Raw genomic sequence first — 20,401 nt, 5'->3', positions numbered from 1 at the left:
TGACTGCATGTGCATTCTCAGCATTCCCAAACATAAACATAATTTTAAAAAAAACATGGACTGTATCAGGTGTTTATTATGTGAAACACAGGTTTCATTGCTGGGTAACACTGTAACAAAGGGTTCTTACTAAATGCTTCAAATGTGAATTGCAAGACTTCAGTACAACATCCAATATAAAAAGATGTATTAACAGGCAGATACGGGGTGCCTGCGAGTTATTTGTGCTTCTTCTTTTTGGTGCTTTCCTGAGGTTTTTGGCTGGGCTCTGCAGTGCTCTCTGGTAAAGCCGGCTGCCAGGACAGAGGATTCCTTCTGAACATAGGCCATGGAGGCAAGGTCAACTAAAGCAAAGAACAGACCCAAAATTAAGTTATGATGGATGTTGTTAAAGGGCTGGACAGGTGTGAAAAAACAAGCGAAAACAACAATGTGTCTAATTCTGACATGTTTTCCTCTCAGGCTGAAAGGAGAGCAAGGACAGAAACATGTAACAGGTGCACAATGTATCTATCATGGCAAACTTACCACACAGGAGACAGCAAAACCAGCCAAGACAATGTACACTGTCCACCCGAACTGTTCAATGATCAGACCGTACACAAATCCAATCGCCTGCAACAATTACACAAATATCTTAAAATCTAACTTCAAGTAAAAATTAAAAAAAAGATTGTGTGAAATTTTGGTTAGTTACCGCTGAGATGAGTATTATTCCCTGGAAAATCTGTTCTGCCAGCTTCTGACCTTTATAATCCTGGAAAACAGTTGTTTGGGGAGGGAGGAGTGTGTGTCAATGAATCTCTTATTATTATACGTGAAAAGGATGTACACCATGATTGCTTAAGCCCTCCTATGCTACTTAACCCCCCCCCCCCACCCCCCCACACACACACACACACAAGCAATAACAGAAACAAGTACCAATGTCGTCATTAAAACAGCTTTTTCTCAGTGTAAAGTGTGCAGATGAATATAACACCAAGACCCTTCAATTCCTGACTGAAGGTTGCAGTGTAGTAATGAGTTTGTCTTATGGGTCCGAGCACACACATCAAGCTTCTTTAGGTAAGACAATGCATTTGCAATATCAATAACCAACTAATAGCTGCTGAGTCATATGGTAAACCTATCTTTTAAATCTTCTTAATTAGGAAGAATGATCTTCTTCACGATTTTAGGTTTAGGGGATAAATCATATAACAGCTGTTACCTGCGTAGCCACAGACACATCGGCCAGCTACCGTTAGACAGGTTAACTTTAGCTCAATAGCACAGCATGCACGAAAGTCAGTGCGAGCCTGACCGTGCAGTTTCTGATCAAATAACCCAATTACCGCTTACCATATGCGTGGGGATAGACTTGAATATAGGCAGCATGTTTCCAAATGAAATAAGCTACCATAAAATTGAAAGAATTAGCGAGAACAAATCGAAGGAACTGAATTTCCGGTTTCAAAAAGATACGTCTGTAAACGAAAAGGACCCAATTACAGCGGAGGAAACCGCGCAAGCGCAAAGATCTACAACGCATACGGATTGGACGAAGCCGTACGTGGTACAGTCAAATTTGGGTTTAGTATGATTGGCCACACAAGTGCCAGTCAAAATATGTGGCTCCATTATTTTAGTCGTATATATATATATATATATATATATATATATATATATATATATATATATAAACGTAGCTTATGACACGTTTGTGTTAGTAAAACGCGACAAGATGTAGTTTTTTCAGTCAGGCACATCAGAGACACCTCTTACTACGCGAAGGCGTGTGGATGGGGCGGATTTGATGATGTTGAGTTGGCAGTTTGGTTTCAAAGTGAATTCTTCTTAAAACTCTGCAAAAATTGCAAAACTTTTGTTTGTTTTAACGTACTAAAAGCCAACGCTAATGTCCGCTAGTTTGCGGGTGGTTTCTCGTGTTTATGAGGTTTCTGCCACGCAGCGGTACAGCAGCAGTCCTCATTAACTGCCAGATGATCCTGCGCCTTCTGCGCGCAAACCACCTCTGATGTTTATGTTTTAACCTTTTTATTATTTGGTTTGTTTTCTTTTCCTTTCACGTGCTGGAGGGACGGATGAGATCATTACTATGGGACTGAGGAGAGGTAGGTCAGTTTGAATCATTTGCAGCTTAGCTGTAACTAGTTCTGCAGAGTGTGTGAAAAGCAGAAATAGAAAACTTGCAGAGTAATAATGAGAGGACTATATACTTACTGTGTCTTTCAGTTAACGTGATCATTCTTGTGCTGCTGGCTGTTGCCTTCCTCATCATAGTCCAGCGAAATCTCCTCAATCTCAGTGACTTTTTGCACACAGAAAAGCCAGGTATGGTCATTATCTCTGTGTTCGAGTCTTCACTGTAGTGTGGGGCACACACTCTTGCGTGGAGCAGTTAGGTGAATTTAAGTAAAGCCATACAAAAAGTTGATGTAATGCATTTTTAAATGTGCCTTTATGTGCAGATGAAGGGCTGATTCTTCCCTTTGAGTCTGAACTGTCTCCAGACTTGAATTCGGCAAGGACGGGTGAGGAGATTCCTGTTCTCATCACCGCTGCTGAGGACAGACTTGGTGCTGTTGTTGCTGCCATGAACAGTGTGTACAGGAACAGCAAAGCCAATGTTGTCTTCAACATCGTGACCTTGAATGAAACCGTCGCTCACTTAAAGTAAGATATTTCAGCATGTCTCTCTCCTTAGGTGCGGAAAGGTGGGAGTTTGTGAACTTGGTCATATTTGACCTGTCCTTTTCTTTATTTTACAGAGCATGGCTGAGTAATACTAGACTAAACAGTGTCAAATATAAGATAGTAATTTTTAAGCCTGAGTTACTTAATGGGAAGATATCTAAGGATCCTCAGACCCCAGAGGCTGCAAAACTAGTAAGACAACTACAGGCATACACATGTTGTTTGCATGCCTTCCCCACTAGCTAAAACTTGTTTTAACTGTATTTTTTTTCAGCTGACCTTTGCCAGGTTTTATCTTCCTGCTTACATTCCCGAAGCAGAGAAAGCTATCTATTTGGACGATGATGTCATTGTACAAGGTGAGAAGTCTCCAGAAATGAAGAGATTTGGTTATGAAATGAGGCCCCCTTTTTTTTTTTTTTTTTTTTTTTTTTTAGATCAGTAAATTCTTTTCTGTTGGCTCTCAGGTGACATTCAGGAGCTCTATGAAACCAACCTCAAACCAGGACATGCCGCAGCCTTCTCTGATGACTGTGACTCGGCATCTGCCAAAGGCATTGTTCGTGGTGCGGGAAATCAGGTGGGCATGACCCACAAGAGCTTTTCAGAGTAAAACAAAAAGTTAAGAATATCATACACTGTGATGCTTAATTAGATGACAAATCTCTGTTAACAGAATAATTACATTGGCTTCTTGGATTTCAAGAAAGAAGCTATCAAGAAGCTGGGGATGAGAGCCAACACTTGCTCTTTCAATCCCGGGGTCTTCATTGCCAACTTGACTGAATGGAAGAACCAAAACATCACCCAGCAGCTGGAGCACTGGATGGAGCTCAACACACAGTAAGTGACTCAGACTGGCGCAATAATGAATGGACTTCAAACAAAGGAAAAAAATCCTACTGTTAGTTACAAAACATGAATTTAGAATAGAATAGACCTTTGTTGTCATTGTACATGTACCTTGAAATTTAATCCAGTGAATCTCTTTCTTTGTTTTAAAACCGTGATGTTTTCCTTTTCTCAGGGAGGATCTATACGGTAAAACCCTCGCAGATAGCGTTACCACTCCTCCACTCCTCATTGTTTTTTACAAACGCCACTCTAGCATTGACCCCATGTGGCACGTGAGACACCTTGGTAAGTTCTGGCTGATTTCTAATTTTAAAAATTGCCTTTTCTCAGTTCATGGGCAGTTATTTTGCGCCTTGGTTTTTCCACACGCTTCTTGCAACCCTGTTGACTATTTTGAATGAAACGCTTGATTGTTCGATGATCACGCTTCAGAAGCTTTGCAATTTTGAGACTGCTGCATCCCTCTGCAAGATATCTCACTATTTTTGACTTTTCTGAGCCTGTCAAGTCCTTCTTTTGACCCATTTTGCCAAAGGAAAGGACGTTGCCTAATAATTATGCACACCTGATATAGGGTGTTGATGTCATTAGACCACACCCCTTCTCATTACAGCGATGCACATCACCTAATATGCTTAATTGGTAGTAGGCTTTCGAGCCTATACAGCTTGGAGTAAGACAACATGCATGAAGAGGATGATGTGGACAAAATACTCATTTGCCTAATAATTCTGCACTCCCTGTATAGCTCGTTACCCTAACCTTAACCATGTTCACGTTCTAACCCTCAAATCTAACTCCAAATGTTTTTTTAAAAAACTTTTTTTCCTGAGTGGACATCAGCAGGTTTATTTTTTCCATGTTAAAAAACTATGACATCACAACAGTGTTCTTGTTCACTTGCAGTGTTGAACTTTGACAAACGTTAATGCTGCTGATTCAAGAACAAGTCCAACGTGGAGATATCAGATACATCCACAAGACCAGGCTGCTTGACAAGCTTTTAAAGACACATTTAGCCTCAGAATCTAATTATTTATGTGGTCTATAAGGCCAGATGAATACTATGTAAATTACTTGGGGGTAAATCATTTAAATAGGTAATTTTTTTCATGGTGCCAAGTTGTAGATTTCTCTGCCTTCTTTAGAATATAATGGATCTAAATGGCACCTTGTGGAGCTTACAGTGCCGTAATGAAAGTCAGTAGCGACGCGTCTCTTCACAAATTACGACATGCTTTCTTAAAAGAACAAAAAATATTGTGATCACTTAAATGTAAGAACTATTCTTTTACTCTTTTATCTGACTTCACCCATCAACTGTTTCGCTCTTCAGAAGAAAGCATGAATTTAGTTTTGTTTTTCCATGTTCACCACCACATAATAAGATACTTCCATTATGTTCAAGAAAAAGGCAGCGATTTCTACATCTAATATTTTTAAAATGGTGGAAATCACACCAAAACAATCCAGATAGATATATGGCAGGCTGTTCATTAGTCTGAGCATTTTGCTGTAACTGACTTAAAACAGCCACCTCCGAGCCTTGTCTTCACTTCTAACTAATACATGCCAGTGTGGTCAAATGTCTCTGCAAAGAGGCAAATTGTCAGTGTCAGACTAGTCCTACAGCAGCCTTTTGATGTCATTAAGTGACTTTTAATTGTGCAAAAACTCTGTGAAAGATAAAAGTATTCAGATCACATGTTTGATGATCATACAGGATGGTCCTGTTTTGGTGATAAAAAAATATGTTTCTCTTCATACAATAACGGATTATATTTTGTGCTTTCAGTGTTAAATATGCTAAATAAAAGAAACAATTCTGTTCATTTTTCAGGTGTAACAGGTGCTGGAAGCCGCTATTCTTCCCAGTTTGTGAAAGCTGCCAAACTCCTGCATTGGAACGGACACTATAAGCCCTGGGGGCGAGGATCCTCCTTTACTGATGTGTGGGACAAGTGGTTCATTCCCGACCCCACAGGAAAATTTCACCCTGTGCGAAGACACACGGGGGACAGCTAGACTGAAAAATGGGCTCCTTGAACCTTCAGATCGGGTTCGTAGCAGCAGGAAAACTTCTTCATATCTCAGGAACTATGCAAATGTCATGTGTTTTAGTTCCATCGTCCTCCGAATGTGGACCTGCCTATTCTCATCTTCCAATGAACAGAGATTTTTTTTTCTATATCCAGAGTATATTGTTGATAGCTTCGAATTGCATTTTTTTAGAAATATTTTGTTAAACTAAAAGTAGACCATTTCAAATACTGTTTTACTCCCACTCAGCTGAGCATAAACCATCCTTGTCAAAGTAAATGGCTTTTAAGTAGGTGTGTTTAGCAGCTAAATAAGGATTTATTTACTTAATGTGCATATTAAATGACTCAATTATCTGAGCTGTCGTTAGAGTGAGTCACAGCCACAGCTTATTCCTGCTTCTTTCTGATCAGCTAAGTTTGAATTATAATCATTAGCCATGCAAATTCCTCATGTCAGTACCTCAGTGCAGTACTTCCTGTGGAAAACTATATTTTTAAGTCTTGTATAAATCCTCTACAGGTTAACTGCAGTCAAACTAATGGTGCATGTTACTTTACCATAATAAACACTACCTGTCCTGCTTTCATATTTAACAAAAAAACGGTGTTTTTTTTTTTTTTTTTTTTTTTTACACGAACCACTAAGATCACTGCACCTCTGCAGGAACAGAACAGCTTTGCACGAACATCTCCTACTTTAGTGCTTCATTATCAGCATTTTCCTACTACCTGTTTAAAGTTCCCTTACTGGTGTAAATGTCTTTTTTTTGTATATCAAATAAAGGTTACATGTTTATTAAACTCTCGTGATTCTTTTTTTGTCCAATATCTGCTAAATCTTTTTACAATTGCATCTTCTTCAGAATTCGGTACCTTTTGTGACAGTGTGCCAAATATCAGGCTTAAATCCAGAATTTGATTTGATTTCCCAAACATAGCAGTCGCCATTCATGAATCAGAAATTGCTACACTTTTCAAACATGTCTGAGGGATTTGCAGAAAGTTGATAAATATTTGGAAAGTCCAGTCTTTTGTGATCATACCGTTGCTTTTGTTGTGTACAGTGAAGATGCTGGTATCTTTGGTCACCTCTACATGTGCTAGCTCTCATTTTCCTAATAGGGATGGACAATAACAAAACAAAGACACTGTAGTTAATACCTTTAAAATTAGGCTAAGATGTTTCCCAGTGGGTTGTGTCAGATGGATGTCCCTCCCTGAACCTGGTTCTGGAGGGTTCATCCTGTTAAAAGGGAGTTTAGAAAAGTTAGTTTTTATCACCAAATGTTTGCTCATAGGGGGTTGTCTGATTGTTCAGGTTTTCTCTGGTATTACTGTAGGCTCTGTAGATATAAATAAAACTGAATTAAAGAGGGTTTTCATATTGAAATGTACTGATCTAAAAAAAACAAACTCCACACAGCAGAAGGCAACAGATTGTTTCTTTTCAGGTTTATTACCTTGGTAGTACGATGTCTATTTACACTGCAATACAAGATATTACAAAGATCTTGTAAAGAATCAGATATATACAGATGCATGCTATGCAATAAAGTCCATCTCTTGGTTGGTGGTCATTCCAAGAAAAACAAACCGACTGATTTATCAGTTGAAAACTTTCAGATTAATCCCACAGTAAGCTGGGTTCAACCCAGCTGTACTCTGAAATCAGTCCACTAGCAGGACAAGTGAAGGCACCCAAGTGACTGTATATCATCATTTTCATGCATTCTGCTGAATCCAAAGTCTGAATGTCCACCAGGCTGCAGGCACCCGCTCAATCATTTAAAATCAGTGTTGAAGTCATAGGCGTCGTCTGTGATAGCTGTTGAGAGGCTGATGTCAATGGGGACAGACTGAAAACGCACGTTTCCTTTTTTTCCTGCAACGAGAAAGCAGGAGATGTTAAGTAGCTGCCTTGATGGGACCAATATTCTAGTGACAAATGAAAGCAATCTTTTTCAAAACATTTACTTTTGATTGTCTTTTTCTGTAGTTTCTCAGCTTTCTCCTTTTTATTCGAGTCCTCTGTGGTTTCAGTCTGTAAGAAGAGCGGATGGTTCAGTTATTTAAACTCAACAAGCTCAAAAATATACAGTGTGTTTTATTAAGAGAAAAAAAAGGGTTCCAGTCATCAGGATCAGAGTTGGATTAGAAGTCTTCATGAACAATTCAAGACTTGCATTTTTGTCCTCATTTCCAGAAGAGTGGACCATCATTAACATTTTAAGCAGCTCTATTGTTTGACAGGTTTCCCATCTGTAATTACCTCGCTGCTTTCTTCGTTCTGCTCTGCTTCTTCTTCTGTGGCTGCAGCTCCAGGCTTTCCTTCAGGGATGTCGGCGACACTCAGCAAACCTGAAGTCGGCCCTTTAGAGGTGAATCCTATACTGCTGGCCTGGTTTGGAAATCTAACAGCTGCAAAAGGGAATGTTTTCAACAAGATTAAAAAATGAAAACACTGTAATACATTCACAAGTGCTGACCTGAAAAGCCCACTTGAGGCCTCAAAAGGCCAAACTGCAATTCTTTACACCTCACACGAATAGAACATTAATATTAACCGTAACTACTTCCTGCACTCTCAACTTTTATTTCTAGACCTCTATCAACCAATCCCTGAATTTCAAAACAAGCATCAGATGGGAAAGGAAGGTGATTTTATGACTCTAAATGTGCATGATAGTTGTGTCAGATGGATTGGTCCATTTCACATTTTGGACCTCTTAAAACCATTTGAGCATCATTTGCTTATTATTTATTATGTTTAATGTTGCTGACAATGTCCTTTTCCAGCAGTATAACGGACCATGTCACAAAACTCAAAAATCAGCTGAAACCTGCTTCCTCTGAAATCTTTTGGGATTTCAGTATCGACCAAAACCAGAGGAATATTTCCAGCACTTCACTGAATCTATGCCACCAGTAATTAAGGCACTTCTGAAGGCAACAGGGGCTCTAACCCAGTAACTAACCAGGTGTAACTAATAAAGTGGCCGGGAACCATTTACCTCTGTAATAGTGTACTGTGTTTGCCTTACATTACACAATGACACTCACCCCCCCAAAAAAAACTTCACAAAATTTCACATTAATACCTTTCAGAGTTTCCTTGTTTCCCGTTTTTATTTTGTTTAGATTCCAGCCATTCTGCATCTCAGTGACCACGGCATCAGACAGGTAGGCAGGAAGGCTGTGGTTTTCTGGTGCCTTACAGTGGTAGCTCAGTTTGGCTCTGAGGAGACATCAAGCCAGAGAGCAGGATTTTTTTTAATTCAAAAGCACTAAGCAGTTTGCCAAGCAGCATATTTACAGCTCAGTACAGCACAGTATCTGGATCAGAGTTGGATTAGAAGTCTTCATGATGAACTCCAGAAGTGCATTTTGTCCTCATTTCCAGTCATGCACTGCAGCTGCCCACCTTCCCAAGACAGTATAAAAGTGCGCACACTCACCCTGTCCAATCTGCAAGAAACGTGGTGGCCGCCTGCTCTGTGTTGGGAACGCCGCCCTTCTGCAAATAACCACGCTTTTTGGCGAAAAGGGTCAGAAACTCCAGAGAATTTCTGAAGTCTGGGATGTTATACTGAAGCATGATCTGGAACAATCAGAACAAATAACCTTAATTTATTAAAACTGTAATTTACAGCAGCGACCAAATTTGTAATGTTAACACCTCCTGTGAGAGAAACTCTTCGTACCTGGGTCTTATCACACTGCTTAAGCAGATTCCTGACAGCCTCCAGCACACTCTCACCGCCTTCCTCCACCTGCAGGCTCCTCAGAGCCATCGAGGCCGGAGGGTTGGATGGCGATGCCACAACTCCTGGGCTGTCTATTAGCTTCACATTCTTTGCGATGTGCACCTCTTGCATCATTCTGGTGAATTGTAGAGAGGTAAAAAAAATGATGATGCAAAACAAGCGAGAGGGTCAGAGAAACGTATTCACCACCAATATTCACTTAAATTACAACTTTTAAAGCAAACTAAACAGAACAATTGCAAGCAGTGATACAGAAGAGTTCTACTTAGAGACTGGATTTTTAAAGATTGCCACTTACTTGGTGGTGCCTCTCTTGATGCCAACATTGCATGCTAGGGACCCCTTTATACTGTTGATGATGCTGCTCTTCCCAACATTAGGAAAACCTGAAGGTAAAAGCAAGTGTGCAAAAGATTCAGTACCCTGAACAATTGACAGTGAATGAAACACCCATCAAGGACATTGATGGCAAAAAAAAAAAAAAAAAAAGAAAAAGAAAAACTTACCGACTACGCCGACTCGGAGTGAACCTTCACTCTGCGTTTTATCAGCGTAGCTTATGAGCAACTCTGCAAGACAACAGTTTCCAAAGCAGGCTGCTCCTCTGGATCTGTCCAGCACTTCATTAGAGGCCACTATCCTGCGCTTTTTGGCTTTCTAATGAAGAGCGAAACAGAGATATCATGAACAGTTAAAGTGGCTGAGGATTGCTCTTTTGTAAAAATGGATACCTCGTGTCTGCATGCATAGAGATTTTTAAAAATGATCCACAAACACATCTCAGCTCTGCGTAGAACAGGCTGAATTAATCATGTGGTTTGTTTACTACTCTTGGAGGCTATAACCAGTTATAACAGCACAGAAGAAGCTGTCCAACCTTCTCAGTCCTCCACATCATTAAAAAAAACAACAACCCTAATTTCTAACATTTCTTAGTAACCACAGAACTCACACTAGCCACTGTTGAATAACAGTTTTAAAACACGCTCGTTATTTCAGCCCTCTATGACAGACAACTCGTGAAAATGAATAAACTGCATCTGTGATCTAAACAGACGGTGGACTGCTTTCAAAGCAGAAAGTTGGAGCTGTCACCAGTTCAGTATTGACCAAACATGAGATGTGATCAGTCTCCCTTTCGCTTTTTAGTTATGATGTTGGGTGATGGCAAGAAAATCATTTTAGCAAAATCTCACTGTGCAAAATCTCAGGTGAATTGACTCTTTTTCAATCCCAGGCGGAGACACAAATCTACTTGGGGTTGTGCCACGCATCCAGCGTAAAAAGAACTAAATAAATCAAACTTACGGAACTACTGGCTGTTGTGGCAAAATCTGAATGGCAAAGTCTTCATGTTTTTAAAGTGTGGAGAGTAAAATGCACCACCTACCACAACTCCATCCCGCAGCTGTGTCGATGCTTTAAATGCCACAGCAGGAAACTCCTGCTGCAAACACTGGATCCACCTTTCCACGGTCTCTTTTGGCACCAGGTCTGCAACAGACAAAGCCAAAAACCAGTTTAATCCAATGAAATTCACGCAAACACATCAGGGTTTAAACTGTACGTGAAACATGAGGCAGGATCCCAAGTCAATTTACCTATTTTGTTTAAAACCAAAAGTAATTTCTTGGTGCCTCCTCTCTGCAGCACAGCCTCCTCGAGCTGTGGACACCTGCACCCCAGTGGATCACGAGCGTCGAGGACTTCTATTACTACATCGGATGCATCGATTACCTGAAACAGAGGAGATCCCTTGAGCGTTAAGAGCTATTATTCTCCAGGGTTAGACCACACCTGGGAGCAGGTAGCTTTACCTTGTTTAATTCAGCACAAAGGAAGTGTTTTGAGCTCCTGTCTGGGGCAGGCTTTTTCTCTGACTGAGTTCCATTGTCATCCTATTTAAACAAGACAAGGTCAGCAGAGAAGAGCTTAAAAGTTGAATACACATAAGGTCTTAGCGATGGCCTTTTTACCTTGCGAGCCTTCTTCGCCGTGGGTTCTGCTGCTTTACTCGCAGCCTCCTTCTCTTTCTTCCTCTTCTCAGCTCGCTGCTCCTTTTTAGCTTGCCTCCTCTTTTCTTTTTCTTCCTCGACCTATGAGACAGATTCATTGAAAGACTCTTACACTTTACCAACACAAGAGACATACTGCACATGAATGTCATGATGATCAAAGCACAGACTTTTTCATGGTTAGATCGGGACTGTGCATTAACCTTCAACATGCTCCCGTGATGATGTGCGCAAGAAAAGCCATTTGACTGCTAACCTGTAGCCTCCTCTGTTCTGCCTCTCTGAGGATCTCCTCTTTGAAAGGAGCACTGTTGGGCACTCCGATATCCTTCTTCACTCGTTTGCTCACTCCTTTCTTCTTTGCCTCTTTCCTTAGCTTTCTGTTGTGCTCCCGGACCTAAATACACGACAAGACTGGGTCACTCAGTTACATGGGGACACAAAAATCCGTTTGAAAAAAAAAAAAAAAAAAAAAAAAGAGTCTGGTCCACATGGGCCTCCTGTGGGAAACATTTACTCAAACGTCCTGCTAGAAGTTAGTGTCAAAGTTAAGGCGCTTACCTTCTTCTGTATTTTATAACGTTTGGCACATGAGAGCCGCTTGCTTGCCTTCTTTAACTCTGAAGACGACAGAAAAGAATAAAACAGTTAGTGGTTGTTAGCTGGAAGCCGCGCTAAAGCAGACTGAACAGGTTTACCGGCCACCAATGACAGCCGCTAGCTCGTTAACCGCGTGATTAACAGACCAGTAAAGCTCTGTATAATTATTCCACTTTATTCATAATGAAGTATTATTGTAACAACGTTATTTACTTACTTGGTCGTTTCATGATGGAGCCGCAGACCTACCAATGTGACTGAAATGCTCTCACACGTGGGAGACGGAGAAGTTTGATGTCATGTCACTTCCGGTTCTTTCAGCGTGTGGTTGGGATTTCGCCACCTGCTGGTCAGGAGGGTTTAGTTACAATCTTGTTCTTCTTTCGCCACAGCGGATCATCTGCCTCAGCCTCATCCTCTGTAGCTCCAACCGTGTCCTTCTTCATTACGTCCATGAATCTCCTCTGTGGGCTTCCTTTTTTCCTCCTCTGTGGCAGCTGCATATTCAACATCTTGTGTCCAGTGTATCCACCTTCCCCCCTCTACACGTAGTCAAATATCTCAGTCTTCAAGGTTCAAGGTTCAAGGTTCTTTATTTGTCACATGCATAGTTATACAAGTATAACACACAGTGAAATGTAGCCTGACACGCTCCTCGACATGAGCAAAAAAAATTGGGGGGGGGGGGGGGGGGTGTGTAGAGGAAAAACATTATATATATATATATATATATATATATATATATATATATACATATATATATATATATATATATATATATATATATACACACATATAGTATATACATTGGGTGAATGTGCAGTAGTAGCAGCAAGCAGATGAATTCTGTACATTAATATGAATAGACATCTGACTATTTTACAGGATAGACAATATAAACATATTTAAAATTAAAGGAATTGAAATGTACATTGTGCCTTGGTTTAGTGTCTGGAAGAGTCCTGTCTCAGTCAATTATAGATGATGTGAGAGGGCGGGTGTGTGTGTTTAGGGCACGGATGGCTTGGGGATAGAAGCTCCTCTTGAGTCTCTCTGTCCTTGCCCGGAAGATGCGGAACCTTCTACCAGATTGCAGAAGTTGGAACAGTTTGTTGCCAGGATGGGACGGGTCCTTCAGTATCTGCGCTGCTCTAGTCCGGCATCTCCTGGTGTAGGTGTCCTGAAGCGGGGGGAGAGCAATCCTGCAGCAGCGTTCTGCTGTACGGATCACTCTCTGGAGAGCTTTTTGGTCCTTCACACAGCTGTTCCCAAACCACGATGTCATGTTCTGTGTGAGGATGCTCTCCACAGCGCCTGTATAGAAAATCCTGAGGATCTTTGGAGAGACCCTGAACTTCCTCAGTTGTCGTAGGTGATACAGGCGCTGCCTAGCCTTTTTGGTCTGGACCTGAATGTGGGCAGCCCATGTCAGGTCTGAGGAGATGTGGACACCAAGATACTTGAAGGACTGCACCCTCTCCACTGGAGCTCCATTGATGATAATGGGCTTGTAGTCAAGTCAAGTCAAGTCAAGTCAAGTGGCATACTGTCATTTCAACCACGTGCAGCGGTACAGTACACAGTGTAGCGAGACAATGTTCCTCCAAGACCATGGTGCTACATATAACATATAACAGACAATCAACACAGGACTACATAAAGTGCGATTGTGCAAAAATAACAAAACCCCCCAAAACTAAACACAATGAAACCAGACAGAACAGAACAATACAGACACAAGACAGTGCAGACACAACAGTGCAATAGAAAAGTGCAACAATGACAGTGGGAAAAAGCAGCTTGATGTATGAAGGTGTGTGTGTGTGTGTGTGTGTGTGTGTGTGTGTGTGTGTGTGTGTGTGTGTGTGTGTGTTTAATCCAGTCACTGAGTTTTCAGGAGTCTTGTTCTCTAACTTCGTCTCCTAAGCGTTCAACCTCAGATTTCCCTCTGATGTACTTATTTCTAATCTCATTCATTCATCCGGGTCACTCCCACAGAAAATCCCAACATCTTCAGTTCTGCCAACTACAGATCAGCCTCCTCTCTTTTGGTCAGTGACACTGTCTTCCAGCCGTATATCATACCAGGTCTAACTAGTAACTTATAAACCTTCCTTGTCACTCCTGCTGTTATGCTTCTGTCACAAATCTCTCCTGACACTTGTCTTCAGTTACTCCACCCTGATTAAATTTTCTTCTTCACCTCTCTTGTGCACTGTCCAATGTTTTGGATGGTTGACTCCAGGTATCCTAACTCACCCACTTTCACTACCTTTGCTCTTATCAGCTTCCCTATACCCATCATCCTTCTCTTTCACACATTTCTACCCTGTCTTGCTCATTCCTTTTCTCTCCAGAGCATACCTCCAGATAGATCACAGTGTTATCTGCAAACATCACAGTCCACGAACACTCCTGTCTGACCTCATCTGTCAACCTGTCCATCACCACTGCAAACAAAAAGGTGCTCAGACCCAATCCCACCTCCACTTGAACCCATCTTTCACTCCTACCTCATACATTTCCTGCACCACCCACACATACTTCTCTGCCACTTCTAACTTTCTCCTGCAGTGTCACAGTTCCTCTCTTGGCACCCTGTCATATTCTCTCTTTACATCCACAAAGGCACAGTGCAGCTCCTTATGACTTACTCTGTGCTTCTCCATCAACAATCTCAAATGCTCACTGATCATCACCTCTCTTCTCACCCTAGCTTCAACAACTCTTGCAACAAATCTTATGTACACGTGATATTTTGTATAAATAAATAAATAAATAAATAAATAACACAGCAAATATTATTTGTATTCCTTATTTTTGTGTGTTCTCATTCTTGCTGGCTCCTGAGTGCAAATTTTAAATCACCAGAAACGGATACGTGTTGGAATTACATTTAAAAAAAAGCCCAATGAATTTGAAACGAATAAAAGAAATTGAAAACATTCTGCACAATAAGAATGAAACAACCCCAAAACTGCAAGTCAAAGCACAGGAAAAATAACGAAAAACAAAAATCATTGGAAGACAATCCCTGGGGGTAAGAAGGCAGAAGAAAGTAGTTGGGGGTCACGTGACGGGGTCGAGCATCTTTTTTTTTTTTTGGTCCGTTTTAGCTGGTGGCAGGAGCTCCGTGCAGCCCAAAACAAAAATGACCAAACTGCAATTTTTAAACGTCTTTTTGACTGAGCGTCTCATGCTTGCTGCGCAGGAGATTTACAAATCTGTCGAGGACACGATTTTGGAGTACCAGGAGGAGATAGCGATCCGGGAGCGGGAGAACGACCATCTGAGACGCAGGCTGCGAGAGGCTGGGATTGAAATATGGCCAGGTTAGCTCCACTCTAAGCTAACGGTGCAGTGGTTTCTTCTTCTGCACTATTAGCCGAGTGTATGCGGGGAAGCGGGGATTGGTAGGCAGAGGAACTGAAACAGAAACGTCAATGATGAAGAGCAGCAGCAGCAGAATAATTTCGACCCGCTTCCAAGCAAGTCCAGTTTGGTCGCTGACAAGCTAGTTGATGTTAGCTGCTGGTGCTGTTGTTGTGTAGGGGCTAGCGCGATAGCAACCTTTGTTCGTTAGCCAGCCTGCTAGTCTACTAGCCTAGTGCCTATACCCGGGCTAGCACTGAGCTGTATCTGGATCCTTGTGTGTATACTAACGAATTTGTTTTGCAGACGCATACATTATCTGACAGTCACACATGCTGGAGAAGGAAAAGCAAACAAACCACCACACAAGTGATGTGTCAGCAGTGTTTGTTTACCCCGGTCTTAAACCCCTCATTCACAAACACCCATAATTCACTCGGGTTCCAAAGTGCTGGCAGAGATGCCATTTAATTATTAGAAATATAGATACTGTTGTTTGCATGACACATTAATCTAAATTACCAAATTCCTGTTAAATCCTCTGTAATTTCTTTTAATACATCACTTTAAAGTCAGGGGTGTTAAACATAAGGCCTGGGGTGCCTGAATGGACCAGGCAAAGACTCCAGTTTAGCCTAATGAATGGCTTTGGAAAATGTGAAGGACGGCATAAATGTCTGACTTTTTGCTGCATCTGTTTTTGAAAGTTTTATAGCTTTGTCTACAATAAAACTTCCCAAACCAATTAAGGATTTGAAAAAAAAAAATTTAACAATTAAACTCTCCTGTTTTATAACATAGTTGGGGCAACAAGCTACTTGAAACCTTTCTGTAATATTACATATGCATCTCTTACAATTTAAGAGTCATGCTGAGAGATTTCTTTCATTTACTACAGCAGCATTACTTTATGTTAAAGAGAAACAGACATAAGGTTGAAATTTCACCTTTATATGAAGATATCTCAGGGAATTTTTTTTTTTTAATTTTTTGCACTGACAGAAAGTGGGACTTTCACCAGATCTGCACAGTTAAGATTGGAGTGGCTAAATGTGGCATAACTTTATCTATATAGAATAATTTAAAACAAAAGAAGTTGACCCAAAGTAATTTACAGGCACACTCTTTTGTTATTCAGGTTTCAAAAGGAGGTGTGGGGTTGGGCAATCACCACAAAGGCCTGGTTTGCTTTAGTTTTCTGGGGAAAATGCATTGAAATAAGTTGTTGGGACAATGACCTCAGTGACCCTGATGCAAAATATGCAGTTAAAACATCTGTAATAATTATATAGACAGGATGTCCAACATGTCACCATCAACAGACTTTGAATGGTATCTTTAAAATGGTACACTTTAACTTTACCCTTGTAGCTAGACTACACATACACTGTATTTACTGAGTATGTCTTTAGGCCATAGTCTTGCCATTATTGGTCATAAAACAAAAGGTTTAGGATGCCACCATGTCACTCGTACTGTAAGCTGTGACCACGTCAGATTTTTAACATGGCATAACTAAAATGAAATATTTCTGTTCTATTAGTTTTACTTAAGAGTGTCGCACGTTCAGCTCTTTGCCTGTTTCATGTTAAAAAGAAAGAACAGAAAAAGGTTAACAAAGAAGATGCATCTACCATTTCTTCAAGCTCTTGTGTTGAGGAACAAGGGATTTTAATATTTGATTTCAAATGTCATCAACAGGCTGTTAACATATTTTCTTCAATGCAGTCAGTGGTTTCGTCTGACCAGCTTCCTTCCAATGTCTTTTCAGATCGTCCGTCCATGGCGTTGTTGGACGAGGAGGATGGTGAGCATCCGCGACGCGAGTGGAGTCCCAGCATGGGGCACGAAGAACGCATTCCTATTCAGATCAAGGACAAAAGAGATATGCGGGCCAACCAAGCGGATGATCAGCTTCGGGGACATGGTTCTTGCAGCACATCAGAGAATATGTTCTCTCCTCCTCGTGTTGGAAATGAATATCCTCAGGATGGCCCACACACATCCAACGTCCCGCAGAATCAGGGTGTGGAAAACAGGGAAAGGGATCCTGGATCTCGAGGTCCCCCGAGGCATGTGAAGGCAGAGAGCGGAGCTGGCCACAGAGGCTCGACTTCCTCCAACAACGGCGCCCAGCCTCTTGCACCGGTCAATCCAAACTGCTCAAACGAGAACAACATTGACATTATTGGGGTGGAGAATGGCGGACAGATGGTTGGTGCTAAGGGTGCTGGAAACGCAGCGAACAGAGGACAGGCTTCTCACATGCGGAACCAGGGAGCCAGCGCCGTAGACTGTCCCCATCAGAAGTCCCCCCTACAAGGCCACATGTCTTCTTTCTGTTGCAAAGTTTGCGGTGAGGCGTTTAGTCACATTGGCCACTTACACGTGCATGTGCAAGTGCACACTCGGGAAAAACCTTACCGCTGTGGAGTATGCGGAAAATGCTGCAGCTCCTCAGGCAGACTTCAAGAACACCAGCGTAGCCACACGGGAGAAAAACCGTTCCGCTGTCAGATTTGCGGAAAGGGCTTCACACAGATGGCTCACTTGAAGGTGCACATGAGGATCCACACAGGAGAAAAGCCATACAGTTGTCCTGTGTGTGGCAAGTGCTTCAGCCGCTCTGACAAAATCAAAAGGCATCTTCAGACCCATAGCCGTGAGGGAACATATTTCTCAGGGCAATGATGCAACTGTGTTGCTATACAATCTGTTGTGTGAATCTTGAAGAAACTTTTCTATAAAAAGCTCAAATTGCTGCCATTAGGACGATGAGTTGTTTCTTCCAATATTTCAGGATCGAAAAATTCTGCAAATCCTGGAGAACTTTTTTTTTTTTCTAACCTAATAATCCTCAGTCCATCAATAGAATTTATATTAGCCAGTTTAGTTTGTTGTTTAACACATTTTTTGTACTTGTCACTGAGTGTTAAATATTTGACACCATTTGCGTCATTAGCTAGACTTTCTGTAATATCTAGCCTTTCTTTAGTCAAATAAATAGCATGAAGAAGTCTTCCACCCACATCTTGAAGCTGAGACACATCAAGATCTGCAAGAATGTCCAGCACAGTCACAGCTTATGAGCAGCCGGTCACTTCCAAGTCACACATGAGTTTTAAAATCTCTCACTTTATGACTTAAACTAAAGAGCAATGTATGCATAAAATCATCTTAATTTTATTAGCTAACAAACAGAGCTAATAGTGATGGTTTGGTAAATAAAACCTGTGTATTACATGGCTAAAGCACTGCCGTTTAAAATAAAATACTTTTATTTTTAAATGTAGCATTTTTTAAAAAAAAAAAAAAGCCCTGTAAACTGGAGATGTGGCTGATATAAAAGGAAGAGTCTGATCTAACATTTATCTCCAACAATTTTCTTATTGTCTAACTTAACTTTCTTTTTTTTTTTTTTTTTTTTTAAAATTAGGTGCTGTTACATTAAATACTTACATGCTGCTATCTCACATGAGCCCTTTTCAGACATGCTTGCCTTATCAGCCTGTTAAACTTACGGCACATGTCATTTTAACACAAACTTTTGTGTTCACATAACTTACTGCTTCCACTGCAGAGATGAAGAGTCGTGCAAACAGTTTTTCCTGTGTGTGCAAACAATGTGCACACTTTAGGGTTATTTCTCTCTGTCATTGTTGTCAGGAGAAGAGTCTCTCTGTGTGTTGCAATGAAGGTGCTGCTGAAAGAAGCGTCCCCTGACCCTCTCACACAGGCTCGGACAGGTCCCTACCTGTTCTGTATTACGCAGCTAAAAGGCATCATAAAGGAATGTCTGCTGAGCTGAACACCTGTCAAAGAGCACAAGAGGCATGCGCTTTGGCATTCTTGTGTTTTTATCTATCCAGTAATGTGACTGGATGTATTTCAGACTTGTGCACAAAGTGGCACATTACAAGGTCTGACTTTAGTGAGGTTTGACCTCTACAGAAAAGTGTCCAAGGTGCATTAGGATACTGTGCGCATGTCTGAAAGTTACTCTTGTTTCATGATGTTGATTAAAAGGAGGATACATCTGTCAGGAGAGTGCACCACTATTTTGTGAGATTCTGTATAAAATCCACTGTTTCTGACCCATTATACATTTAGGAATTTTGTGATGTCTTTTTTTGTTTGTTTTAATGACATGCACTATTGCATTAGTCCTGGATGATGCAGGAATTGACACTATGACAGGACCAGGCAGTATTAGCAGAAACTGTGTGGTTTTTCAGGGATTTCATTCACAGTAGTGATCATTTAAATGTTTTTGGAGTGGCCTCCCTCCACTTAAGAGTTATGATTGGTTTTTCATGGATTAAAGTCCTTCCTCTTCACAGTGATTGATCCCTTCACAGCAGATTCATCAGTTTCTCCTCTCAGGATTAATGCTGCATTCATAACTGGGGGCAGTTGAGAAGCATTAAACAGTTATGATCAATTTAATTTTTTCTCTGCTTGTAGCTGAAGTAAATACAAAAAAAGAAACTTGTATCCACGTATCGTGCAAAAAGATGAACGATAACGAAAGAGTGGTCTTTCCAGAGTGTGTCAGAGCTGAGTCGCTAAGGAGGCCTTGTCTCGCATCATTTGTCCCTCTACATGTGATGAATGCAGCATGAAAAAAAAAAAAAAAGAACTAAACTCCAGCACATCTTCTCAACTTACCAGCAGCCCAACTCACAGTCTTCTCTGGGACATCTTTGTTCCCCTGCGCACACATTATACTGTACAGTGTTGTATCAATATGTATTAAATGTTATTTTTTAATAAACTAGCAGTTGAGTATTTGTTGCTGTTGTCTCATATGTGGCCAAAGTATTCTAAGAGAGATTATTTTCATAGCCAATCACATCAAGCATCCAAAGGTACAAGACACTAATGTTTGCACATCTAGACAAAACTTCTGGCAGCTTGAATTTTCTTGTTTGACGAATTGCAATGTTCCAGTGAATTCTAAATAATACTACCCAGGATTTGAGCACAGCCTCTTCATATGGGAGGCAAATGTATAACTACTAAACTATGAAAGCGCCTCAGACTTTGGACAAAT

The 20,401-nt window shown here is 41.0% G+C and overlaps 4 protein-coding genes and 1 non-coding gene across 5 annotated transcripts; 2 read left to right on the top strand and 3 right to left on the bottom strand.

The window, feature by feature from the left end:
* Positions 1 to 58: 58 nt before the first annotated feature.
* On the bottom strand, positions 59 to 1,507 carry spcs1 (signal peptidase complex subunit 1). Its single transcript, XM_085456295.1, has 4 exons — positions 1,345 to 1,507; positions 698 to 757; positions 529 to 615; positions 59 to 344 (listed from the first exon to the last, which is right to left on the bottom strand). Exons 1-4 carry the CDS (start codon positions 1,378 to 1,380, stop codon positions 219 to 221), a joined length of 309 nt encoding a protein of 102 aa, XP_085312421.1. The 5' UTR covers positions 1,381 to 1,507; the 3' UTR covers positions 59 to 218.
* A 251-nt stretch (positions 1,508 to 1,758) lies between these two features.
* Positions 1,759 to 6,398, top strand: glt8d1 (glycosyltransferase 8 domain containing 1). Its single transcript, XM_085456288.1, has 9 exons — positions 1,759 to 2,117; positions 2,239 to 2,337; positions 2,475 to 2,679; positions 2,775 to 2,892; positions 2,975 to 3,059; positions 3,168 to 3,280; positions 3,377 to 3,543; positions 3,728 to 3,840; positions 5,396 to 6,398. The coding sequence occupies exons 1-9, from the start codon at positions 2,102 to 2,104 to the stop codon at positions 5,578 to 5,580; spliced, it is 1,101 nt and encodes a 366-aa protein (XP_085312414.1). The 5' UTR covers positions 1,759 to 2,101; the 3' UTR covers positions 5,581 to 6,398.
* Positions 6,399 to 7,034: 636 nt separating this feature from the next.
* gnl3 (G protein nucleolar 3) lies at positions 7,035 to 12,286 on the bottom strand. The gene is made up of 15 exons (XM_085456287.1): positions 12,194 to 12,286; positions 11,938 to 11,996; positions 11,633 to 11,773; positions 11,338 to 11,457; positions 11,179 to 11,259; positions 10,963 to 11,098; positions 10,752 to 10,855; positions 9,868 to 10,018; positions 9,660 to 9,747; positions 9,299 to 9,476; positions 9,053 to 9,195; positions 8,696 to 8,832; positions 7,867 to 8,015; positions 7,572 to 7,638; positions 7,035 to 7,479 (listed from the first exon to the last, which is right to left on the bottom strand). Exons 1-15 carry the CDS (start codon positions 12,204 to 12,206, stop codon positions 7,379 to 7,381), a joined length of 1,668 nt encoding a protein of 555 aa, XP_085312413.1. The 5' UTR covers positions 12,207 to 12,286; the 3' UTR covers positions 7,035 to 7,378.
* On the bottom strand, positions 10,121 to 10,253 carry LOC146709260 (small nucleolar RNA SNORA47). Its single transcript, XR_014920674.1, has one exon. It is a non-coding gene; the product is annotated as a small nucleolar RNA SNORA47 (small nucleolar RNA).
* A 2,792-nt stretch (positions 12,287 to 15,078) lies between the features above and the next one.
* On the top strand, positions 15,079 to 20,136 carry LOC146709258 (uncharacterized). The gene is made up of 2 exons (XM_085456286.1): positions 15,079 to 15,308; positions 17,120 to 20,136. Exons 1-2 carry the CDS (start codon positions 15,128 to 15,130, stop codon positions 18,037 to 18,039), a joined length of 1,101 nt encoding a protein of 366 aa, XP_085312412.1. The 5' UTR covers positions 15,079 to 15,127; the 3' UTR covers positions 18,040 to 20,136.
* The last annotated feature ends 265 nt before the right edge of the window (positions 20,137 to 20,401 follow it).

Source organism: Copadichromis virginalis, linkage group LG5, assembly GCF_057382275.1.
Source record: "Copadichromis virginalis isolate Kocher_CV1m ecotype Utaka linkage group LG5, C_Virginalis_male_GT1.1, whole genome shotgun sequence".
Lineage (NCBI taxonomy): Eukaryota > Metazoa > Chordata > Actinopteri > Cichliformes > Cichlidae > Copadichromis > Copadichromis virginalis.
This window is presented reverse-complemented; position numbering and strand designations above follow the sequence as displayed.